Raw genomic sequence first — 11,589 nt, forward strand, 5'->3', positions numbered from 1 at the left:
TTTTTGCACAAAGACCTCTTTAAAAAAAAAAAAAAATCTGCTAATCCAACTGCGGTGTTTGTGTATCTGCCCATTGCTGGCAGCACCGCTGGCTTTTATACGGCGCTCCGAATTACTGGGAATTCCTGTAAAGCCTTAAGCGAGCGCAGCGCGGGGTCGGCAGGTTGACATTCAACCTGGGAGATGTTTTCGTCTCCTCTGGCCTCTGCTGACGGCAGCGGCGCGTGCTCCGCGGGGATGTGCCGGCTGCTCCCCGGGGCGTTGGGGTTATCTGAGGACGGGTGCCCCGCAGTGTCCCCGGGCTCATGTGCTGGGATGCTGACTGCCGGCGTGACCGGGCGGCGCGGGCAGCTGCCGGCTGGGAACAAAGAGCTGGGATGCAGCGGGGATCGCTCGGGTTTCCGCTCGGCGGCTGACGGCGTTGGGTCTCATCAGCTGCTGATGGAGGGGAGAAAAGAGTGCGTTCCTGTAACATTGGTGAAACAGCAGAATAGGATAGGCTTGAGAAGATGGGATTTCTCGCTCACAAAACCATTCCTAACATTACTCTCTCTCATTCTCTTCTTTTTGTGTTGGTGCTGTGCAGATGCCACTTTTTTACATTTAAAACTGAGACAATAAATCTTAATTAAAAAAAAAAAAAGCTCTTTGAGAATAAAATCTGCCTAGAAAGCTTTAGCAAAAAATCTGAACTGCAGCTGTCTCTGGTGCTGGGAACACATGATTTTATTTGCGCCCCGTGAGACCCCCCGGTGTCCCAGCCTGCCTGAGCACATCGGGAGATGCTCAGTGGATTTTTCCTTATCTCCTGGGTTTCGGTTCCCCCTCCCTCACTACCAGTAGGCTGCTGATAAAAGCCTTGCTACTGAATATTAGTAGTTTGTGTATTCGTTAAGCTCACATCATGATTTCATTATCCTCTTTGACTCAAGGGTGAGGCACTCAGGCAAGTTTTGGTCAACCGTTACTATGGCAATGTGAGACCGGCGGGACGGCGCGAGAGCCTCACCACCTTCGGCAATGGCCCCTTGTCCGCCGGAGGCGCCAGCAAAGCCGGGGCAGGAGGTAGGACGTGCTCCCGCCCAGCAGTGGTTCGTGTGATCTGCCCTCCCAGATGCTGTTTGTCTGTGCCTGCCTGACAAATCAGGTGAAATAGGTTTTTTTTTTTTTCCCCACTTTTGGACTTTTCCCCTACTGTTCTGTTCTACGAAATCCCAAAAAAGAAGGAACTAACCACATGGATGGGGAAGAAGTCCCGCTTGCGTGTCGCTCCTGGCTTTGGAAACTCCACTGTGTTTTAATTCTCCGTGAGGGATTCCACTTCAGGCTGAGCAGAGCATCACGCTCATGTCTCTCATCATGGCAACTGCCTTTTCCTCACACGGATGAGAGCGGCCTGCTTTTTATTCTGACTGCGTTTTAGAAAGCACTTTAAAATTAAACATGCAAAGCTTTTCATACTTTCCAGAGACTGTCTTGGGTTGGCTTGAATTTTGTGACTTTGCTTTGAATGAATGTGCTTAGGAAACCTGATCAATTTAATATTTGCAATAATAGTTGGGAAATGTGCGCATAGGGATATCAGATTATTAATCATATCTGAAACAAACCCGTTTCACTATATTACAGAGAGATTGTGGGGTAGGATGAGCAAAAATTCGGTTTGAAGTCAGTTATAAAGTACAGTTGATTTAATTTGAGACCACTGCTAAAATCGTCCATAATGTTGAGCATGTTTTGTCAAAACACAGTTCGGTGGGTTTTGCCTCTTCAAAATAAAGACAGTGGGTAATCCTGTTGAAAGTAGGCCTGATCAGAAACAACAACAAAAATAAACCCAACAAAACAAAAAATACACAAAACCCCCCAAAATAATTTTTCCCCCCCCTATTTTCTGAAGTTGATATATGTTTCATTAGTCCGCGTGTTGTGCTGCCTACTGCTGTACCCTTCTTTCCAGAGCATTTTGCTTCGGTTCTCATTCTTCCTGCCTCTTCCGCAGTCTCTTGCTTGCTTCTCGTTTGTTCTGTTTATCCATGAAGTTCACTGTTCTGTAATTGCACAGAAGCGTAGCGTAGTCTTTGCCATCCTCTGGAATTTGTTTCATTTTTTTTCCATCCCCTCACTGGTCCTGCAGATCCTCTACCTCTCTTTGCACGCCTGAATCCACGCTCTTTCCAGAATCCTCTTCCAATACAGCAGCCTTCTTTCCATTTTCTGCTGTTAATGAGGGCAGCGGTGGCAATAACCGTTCCCCGTTGCTAGCCTGGGCTATCCTCCTCCAGGACACTGCCTCCCACAGACTCGCACACGTTAAAGTGATGTGAAGTGCCCATCTTACGATGTGCCCGACCCTTGCTTTGAGTTACCCACTCTTCCTTGCAGAAGTGCTGGGAGCCGAGTTAATAAACGTGTGCACATCATTCAGGATAGATGAATAATTTAAACCAGAAGAGAGGTGCCATCGCCATAGGGTGGTAGGTTTGAATCTCAGCCTGTTTCTCATAATCATCTTTATAGGAGGAAGCTCTGGATCGAGTTCAATGAGCCGAGGTGAAATGAGTTTGGCAGATGTCCAGTGTCATCTGGATAAAGAAGGTGCATCCAACCTGGTCATAGATCTCATCATGAATGCCACCAGTGACAGAGTCTTCCATGAGAGCATCCTGCTAGCCATTGCCCTTCTGGAAGGTGGGAACACTACAATACAGGTAGGGAAATGGAAAACTTCAAGCTTATAACTCAAATATGTTGGGAAGGGAAATGTTTTTATGAAATGCAGGAAACTTGGGGAGGTTAAGGAGATGGGAGGGGAAATGACTAAATGATCTTTGACCTGTAATTAAGAAAAACATCAGTGTCTACCATGCAAAAGTTAACTTATTAAATGTTTGCATGGGCACTAATTAAGGTATTTCCCGGGGCAATATAGAGGAATGTATACCAAAACAGCTTTGTAGCGTAAGTTTATGTGACTCCTTCTGTGAGTAAGTTTGGGCAACTGCAACATGCTCAGAGACTTTTACAACTAGCTGCTAGTTTTCAAGCTGGAATTTAAAATAACAGTGAACTCCAGACGACCGCCATTCTCCTGTAATCTTGCTGTCCTTTGTTCTGTGTTTTAAACAAGGATTTGGTTTCCCTAAATGAGAATTGTGACTGGTACAGGTGGTAGTGAACATCCACCAGCTAGCTTGTGTGGTATTCTTCCAAACAGAAAGTAAAACCTTATTACAGCAAAACATTGCCTACAAAGATTATTGACCTTGTAATATCTGATTCTTTTGATTTCGTGTGTGTTCTGTGTGCAAACAGTCTGTTTCTGTCTTGGACAATGGGCTTTGTGCGTCGCTGTTCCAGAGAGTGTCACCTCTTTCCTACCTCACTGCAGCATTTCACATGTCTGAGCAAAACAATCGGTGACTTTTGAGGTCTATTTTGCAGATTGTTCCTTTCACTCAGAGAAGTGGTACATCCAAATGTTTGATACACACACAGATCTGGACTTATCATTTGATGCCATTTGTGCTGCATCCTAATTGGGAACATTTATTTAGGTACTTAAAGGTAAAACATGCTATCATTTCCAGACGAGGTTGGGCAAAGCGAACTAAAAAACCTCATATACGTGGCCCACTGTTCCCAGTATGGTATAACCACTCCCCAGTCCTTTCCTTTTCTGCCCTGAAAACCAAACTACCTGAAAGACGCAGTCTGTCCCTGGTATTGCTGCAGCAGCACAGAGCTACCACCGTGGTGACATCGTTATTCTAGACCTCCATGGCAACTTCTGGGAGAACTGTTTGACCAGACTGAGGGGTTGCGCTTTGTCTTGTGCTTCATCTGCTTTCACTGGGGGCTGCTGCCAAAGGGCCCCTCCCGTTCTGGGCAGCTCCGCTTGTCCCCTTGTCGTGCGAGGTGAGTTCTGAGGGGGTCGATCCGATGGAAAACCAGCCTGACAGTGAAAAGAGATTCCATCCCGTAGAAATGTCTGGCTCAAACCTGACCAGAGATGTGCTGAAGAGCAGCTGTGTCCTCTGGGCAGCAGTATGTGGTGAGGTTTGATTAAGTGTAACGTGGGGCTGATCCTGACTAGTTGTAGTTGATGGTTACGGTTAAAACATGGAGTAGATCTCTACGGCAACACCTCTTGTGTTCGTGCAAACATCCCTTGAGAGGAAAGGGAACATTTTTGGGCTCCTTCACTCTGTCTCTGTAATCAGTACCCTCTTTTGTCCCCTGCGGATGTGCTCTAAGGTGAAGCTTCTTTGCAAAAGACAAAGTGGGAATCAAGCGTTTAAAATCCCATGTTGCCTTAAACTGCAATGACAGGATTAACATTCCTTGGGGAGAGTCACTCCTTTAAATTTCCTGCTCTTCTCCAGTGTAAAGGAAGCAGAGCTTTCATCTTCCTAGCTCTCGGGGAGCCTCAGGTAACCTCACGCTGTCACGCTGGAAGGAAAAACAAATTCTGCACCAGCCTGATGTGGAGAGATCCTTTGCTTGTGCTGGAACCCAGAACTAATGGACTGAGCAGGGTCGCTTCCCGCTGTGCGCCAGTCGGTGCTGGAAGCACATTCCTTAGCTCGTCTGGTTAAAACAAACAGGGAAATCTGCAATCCATCTCCAAAGGCACCTTTTTTCACCGGAAAGGGAGATTTAGTTTGCATTTGCTGTCTGTAACTGGGAGCTGGGAGCCTGCAGAATAGCTGTGCGGTTGGGAGCGAGCTGTTGGCACGCGGTGCTCACGGTGTAACGCTTTCACATCCCTGCTGTACCGTCCTGCCAGTTTCTGTTGCGCTCTTGCCTTTATAGATATTACTTCTGCAAACCAGAGTAACCGTTTCCCCTCCTTTCCCACTCAGGAATAAGCGCTTGGCAGTTGTCTGTACCTTCAGAAGCTGCTCCGGGCAGCCAGCAGTCGCGTGGTGCTGGTGCGGGTACGTGCTCTAACACAGCTGGGAGGGGGCTCTGGTGTAGGCTGCTTTTAAGTACAGAATGTTTTAGGAACCAAATGACTTGTGATGCCTACAGCTAACGAACGCTGTAAGCGCCGAGGTCCCGGGCACACCCAGGAGCTCTTACTCATGCATGCAAAGCGCTGGTGAGACTTTACTGAAAATACCCTGTGGAGGGGTTGTAACGTAGATGTTGTGTTACAGCAATCCGGCGGCCTGATAGCAAAAGGCAAATAAAGAAGGTTCATCAGTGCGCAACGATGTTCCATGACTTCGTCTGCGTTGGTTAGTTGGTCCCGCTGCTCGGTAGCGAGTTCGCTGGTGCTTTGCTGTACTTCCACTGGCTCCAGCGCAGTCGGGGCCCGTGGGGACGGCTGCAGTGTCGGTGAAGAGCAGCACATACTCAGCACTCTGATTTTTCAGTGGTATTTGAGTCACGAAAGCCAAGTACGTAAAACTTCAGTGGGAAAAAACGCCAGCCACAAAGCTTAACTGCTGAGAGAACAGCTGGCTCGACGCTGGGGAATCAAAGCGAAGGTGGAGGTTGTGGATTTAGTAAAATCACCGTTTCGGGTCTGTCTCCCAGAGCAATTGCTGAATGATGCCCGAGTTAAACTGGTGTCCTGAGACGGTAAATTCGCATAACTGAGCTTTTCTCTCTTCGCATAGGGAGAATAGTGTGTCTGCGCGGCCAGAAAATAGAGGCGGCTGTGGGTGCAGCCGCGCTGTCGGGGAGCACTGCCGGTACGGGAGGGCTGGGGGGGCACTCGCCCGTCTGCACAGCTTCAAATCCAGCGGGTTTTGCGAAGCAGTCTTTCGCTGCCGCACAGTAAGGGTTTACTAAGAGCGCAGCGGTGCGATGGTCTCCTGCTTAGGGAGATTCCATTTTTACAAAACGCGCTGCAAAACTTGTCCGCTTGTGGAAACTAGATGCACTTACGGAAACGAACCCAATACTTTCCGTGGTCTTTTATCCTGATCTTTCTCTAATCTGTGTTCGTTTGGTAAATCTTGCAGATGAGGTGGGTAGGGCTTCGCAACCTCTGCAGCCTGCAGAGTGGATTTTCTGAAGTTCTACGGCAGTTTCCAGTAACCGCCAGTGGAAGAGTCATCTTCGGTCTCTGGACTAATAACTGTGTTCATTTTGCATCAGATAAGTTTGTCATTGTGAAAGTCAACCCAGCCAAATCCACCAGCTTTGTCTTTGAGGTCTAACACTGTTCAGCTTCATTTCACGATTTTTTTGGTTATTATTAGCAGCTCTTGATTTATCGTATTCTGAGCAAGCTCATTCTGTGCTCAGTCTGAATAAATTTTACTGCACCTAAATTGCTTATATCTACAGGCCTTTGAGAGTAGGAAACTGGTGGGATAGGGACAGGTTATGTAAAAAGGCTTTTTGGCACCAAAGCCAGAAATATGTCACCCCTGCGTGGCATTTTCTTAACTCCAGGTTTTCACACGGGAAATGAATTCAGCCTGAAGTTAAGCAAAAGGTTTGTACTGACACACAGGAACTTGCACATGATGATTATAATACGGTTAATAATGGGAGTTCCCGGGTAACTCCCATGAGCGTTAGTGGGAGAACAGATCCCCATGATGTTGGGAAGGGATAACTGGAATAGGTGTTCCCGTTTCATTACATACGTGCAGGGCCAATATTAAGGCTAGGCAAAGTAGGTGGTTGCCAACTCCAGCAGAAAAGCAAATCGAGAAATGTTCCTTATTATAATTGGCAGGAGTGATTTTTCTTGTATTGTTAAGAAAATTAATGTGGGGGAGAAGCGGGGCAAGAAAAAATACTCCCGGTTTACCTTAGGAAAGAGGCTAAGGTGGTAGAGCGTGGCACGTCGAATTTATCACATGTGGATGTGATAAATTAACTGTTCAGGGAGAAAGACAGGGGTCTTTGCCCACTTAAAGCTCGCAGGATAGAAACTCTTCTGGGTTATTTTTAGTTTTTGGAATTCATTTAGAAACGCTGTCAGGTTCTTTGGTAACAGAGTTGCTGATGAAAGTGTCGTAGCTGTGTCCGGTGAGCTCGTTGCTCCTGCAGGTTTTTTTTTCGGTGGGAAGCCTGCCCTCATTTATAAGGAGACAGAAGCGGAGGTGGAACCGCAGGGTCAAAACCGGACAGCAAATTAGCTTGACAAATGCTGCTGCTCACTGAACTGAAAATTACATAAAGCCCTTTATTAATTTATATAACCCTCAGCATCCACCTCGAGAGCGCTGTTGTCAGCGGTTCTGCACGGAGCGGACCTGGGGGGGGGATGCCCCACCGGCCCCACGCTCTCCCACGACACGGCGAGGGGCGAGTGTGCCCCGTCCCCTGTCCCCCCAGGCTGCTGGCTGGGGTGCACTTTGTCGGAGCTCGCGTGGCCAGTGGTGTTGCTCGTGGGCAGGCTGCACGTGGAGCTGCATCTCCTTGGGAAGGGGTGGATGGAAGCTCGGTCCCTTCCCTGCGCGCGCCACAACACGGCGAGTTTTCCTCCATCAAAGCGACCCTGGTGAATGAATGACAGCAGAGGAAATTGCTGAGGACTTCTGTAACACTTGTCTCTCATCCGCCAAATAAAAATTATATGCGCCGTTAGTCTGCCTCACCTCCGTAGAGTTTCGGGTTGCCTTGGTTGGTGGAAGTTCATGGCAAGTAAAGTCCCTTACATAACCGCCTCTCCGTGGAGACTTCGGTCCGCTCGGTTAATTAGGGATCTTCTCAAAAGTTAGACTGCGTGACAAATTACCCACACGCACACGTCGGTATTTTCGGCAAGGGAAGGTGAAATGAGGTTGATGGCATTAGTTTCATTTAAGGCGTTTTTTAAGTGATGTGATGCAGAGCTGCCGCTTGGAAGTGCAGCGGCACCTTCTTTCCCCTCCGTCCCCGGTTCTGCCCAAGGTGGGCTGCAGGCACAGGGGTGAGGTGGTAGGAGTCAGCACCCAAGCAAAAGGTGATTATTTTTCAGGAAAGAAGTGGGACTTGCTTCTAGCTTTAAGGCATCTGAGCAGAGTTGCTGCTCCTGCACAGAGGGTGATGGTGGGACCTGCTCTTCTCAGGTGCTGAGGGAAGGAGGGGATGTCCATGATGAGGACCAGGGGCCACCACGACTAGAGATAGCACCAGGCAGCCTCTGGTGGGGGACCAGAGGGTCGTGCATCTGTCACGGCATGGCAAGAGCGAATCAGTGTCGTGCTGAGCCGGGGTTTGGAGCTCACCATGTACATGTGAGGCTCCTTTGAGATGGGGCTGTACAAAAAGCTGTGTGGCTTGGAGTTGCTTTAACTTCCAGAGCTCTTCAGGCTGCAAAGAGGAGCTGTGGGTTCTGTGTGCCCTCCTTTGAGTGCTCGTTAGGGTTCGGGGCTCTGGCTGCTGCTGCAGAAGTACCGAGGGGCACTCCGAAGGAGCGAGATACCAGAAATCACGGCAGCCAGCTCTTCGTTAGCCTGTTTTAGTGGGAAATACTGGTTTGGGTGAAATGCTGGGCTAACGCAACTGTCTCCACCTCTGTCTTGCACCATTCACAGGCTTGGACTCCATTGACATTTCTCCTCGTGCATTGCCACCAGTAAGAAAGCTCCAGCATGGTGAATTGTGGTCTCCTTTGCTGAACTCGGTGCCTCGGTCTGTCCAAAGATGATCGAGAGTTACTAAATAATCGCAGAATTGATGCGCAAAAGGAACTGAATCCTGAGCTCTCCGATTCCCGCGGGGGGTTGTGGCACACAGGAGTGCACTGGGGTGCTGTGAGCGGCGGCCGCAGCCCTTGGGCTTGAGGGAGCAGTAGCTTTGAGGCAGATCTGTGTCCTTCGTCTTGCTGTGGCATTGGCTCCGGAATAGTGTGACAAAAATGGAAGGATAAGCGACGCTAAAAAAATCAACAGGGAAACAGTTGGAACCAGCCAGGCAACCCACTTTATTTTTTTCCACTTTCCCTGTTGGGCTAAACGTTGTCCTGTCCTATTCTTTGGTTCCCAGAACACCCAAGAGTTTCCTTTTCTCCGTGACTGCAATTGCCCTTCAGAATCGGGAGAAAATTTTACAAAATGTTACAGAAGTATTGGTGGTATAAAACATAGATTTAATGACACAATGGTGCTTTAGTGGACTTTTTAAACCAGATTTACTACTTACAAAATTTGCAACAGTCACTATCTATCTTTGAGCACACAAAATCGGACGTGATGGTAAATGCTTCAGAGGCAAGAATATCTTTGGATCGCTAAACTTTTGTAAATAGCAGTTGAAAACTTTTGGTCATTGATTTTTAAAAAAAAACCCCAAACCTCTTAACATTTCTACCATTTGTTTATAACAGGCAGAATTCTTTGATATAGGATGTTATCTCTTTTCTGTATTGTTTTAATAATACCATTTTAGGAAACTGAAGGAAAGCCAGCAAGCTATAGGCATGTATTAAGTAATCACCTATGTCTTTCACCATTTTAATGAGTTTTTCTCAGGTTAAAATACATCATAATTCTAATTATTTTTACATTCTGAGTATGTTGCTTCGGAACATGACATTAAAAATACAAAAAAAAAAAGCACGTGTTGATAAGGACCTGCGTCAGCTGTCGCGTTCAGCTGTGGGCAGCGGCCCCGTGTGAAGGAGGGCCCTCTCCAGAACGAAGCTCTGCGAATCCAGACCCTCCCTCACGCCGCAGTTACCTTCAAAGCAAAGCGCAGAACCTGCACTAGTAATTAAGTCAGCGGTGAGGAAATCCCCATCCTGATGCGCTGTTGATGCGCAGCACGTGAGGACAGTGGAGATGGCTGCCCCTGGCAGCGCACGCTCTCTTTCACGTGTATTTTAACGTGCTCAGCACGGTGCAGTCTCAGTCTCACTTAGCCGTTAGATACCACCGTGTTGGAAACAAACAAGCCCTGCTAGTAACGCACTGAGATCGCCAAAAGCTGTGAGGAATCATTCCTGCAGAGATGATTTCACTTTTTTTGGGGGGCAGTAAGATGCATCGGTGAGATTGAGAACGGGATGGGTGAGGCGAGATTGTAACAATGCCACTTTCTACTTCAGCTGCAGCTGATACCACTTATTGAAGTATATTTGGGCCATCCGTATTCCTGTATCATGGGATCTTTCGGTCTTTTTGCCCAAAGGGAGGTTTTATGCTTAGATTTTGAGGCGCCCATCTGTGTGATTGAGGAATATAGGCAAAAAAAGGAAGGAGAGGTGCCAGGTGAGGGTTCCGCTGTGTTGCTTGTCCTCCAGTCTTGGTGGCCTTGTATCATTCATGGTCGTTGGGTACCACGGACCTCCCGTGTGTCAGTCCTCTCGGCGTTCAGGTGGGATCCTGGTCCTGTAAGGAGCAGAGACATAAATCGCTAATTCTCCTTACTCCTCTCTGCAGGATCCAAGGTCCAACATAAACTTTTAAGATGATCCCTAGCAGGATTAAAAGTCCTCCACCAGCAGGCAGAGGCAAGCTATTCAGAAAAACAAGGTCATGCTGCCTCTTTTTTTTTTTTTCTTTTTTTTTTTTTTTTTTTTTTTTTTTGGTAAGCACGGGAATCAACAAAGCGCTGTTATATAACTTCTATTTATATCCTGCTCGCTCGCTGCAGGCGCACAGGAGTAGCTGAGATGGGAATTTAATGAGCTCTCAGGGCTTGCTCACCTTCCAGAGCGGGTAGGAGCCAGCTTGTTTTTGAAGTGCGTCAGCAAATGAAACTGGTGGTGGGTGGGTGGTTTGGGTAGGTGGACTGACTTGTTGCTATGGTTTTCTTTAATTCCTCTGTCTCTCAAGAAGATCTTACACTGTTGGGTTTTTGTGTTGTGTTTTTTTTTTTTTGTTGGTTTGGTTTTTTTTGGTTTGTTTTTTTTTTTCTTTTGGGGAGTCTGCAGACTTCCTTGTTTCTCACACCTACACAGAGCTCGCCGGTTCGGTAAGGAAGTGGGATTCATGCCCCTGCCATGCAAGAGCCTGGCACAGATTAACTGAGTGACCCGGCGGGTGCGTGCTCCCACATGTACGCAGGAGGAACTCAAATAAGGCTCCGTGCTGAAAGCAGGTCAGGCCCCCGAGGCTCCCACGCTCCGGGAGCCATCTGCTCCGTCTGTGGGGGGATTTAGACCCCCAACCCAACAGTCACGTTTCTACCTGTTGCTCCCCAAGTGCGCCTTCACCTCCTGGTGACCATCACATGTGACTTCACTGTCCCGGGAGTTTTGTACTGCTCTGGAAGGGCACGAGGGGACGGTATCTCTCTGAAGTTTGTTCTTACTTTCCTCTTTGTGAAATGACTTAGGTGTTGTCATAGAATCACAGAATGGTTTGGGTTGGAAGGGACCTTAAAGATCATCCAGTTCCCATGGGCAGGGACACCTCCCACCAGCCCAGATTGCTCCAAGCCCCGTCCAACCTGGCCTTGAACACCTCCAGGGATGGGGCAGCCACAGCTTCTCTGGGCAGTCTGGAGCGGGAGTAGTGTATACCATCACAGTCGGAGAATGTGAATAAGGGCTCTTCCTGAAATGAGTGGTGTAATTCTGCTGCTTTCATTTAAAGCTGGTTAGGAAAGAAGAGCATTCACGTGGGTCAGCCCATGTATGCTCCTACCCCTCCAAAAACCTCCTCCCTGAGGTGGGGCAGAATCTCCAGCTCG

General features: G+C 48.0%; 1 protein-coding gene across 1 annotated transcript in view; it reads left to right on the top strand.

Moving 5' to 3' along the window:
• Positions 1–11,589, top strand: part of ITPR1 (inositol 1,4,5-trisphosphate receptor type 1) — a 182,923-nt gene that overhangs the window by 115,336 nt on the left and 55,998 nt on the right. The window contains exons 39-40 of the mRNA XM_082487739.1: positions 933–1,065; positions 2,521–2,711. Coding sequence (XP_082343865.1) covers positions 933–1,065; positions 2,521–2,711 — 324 coding nt within the window. The remainder of the gene's footprint in view (positions 1–932; positions 1,066–2,520; positions 2,712–11,589) is intronic.

This window comes from Vanellus vanellus (assembly GCF_965231255.1).
Source record: "Vanellus vanellus genome assembly, chromosome: 9".
NCBI lineage: Eukaryota > Metazoa > Chordata > Aves > Charadriiformes > Charadriidae > Vanellus > Vanellus vanellus.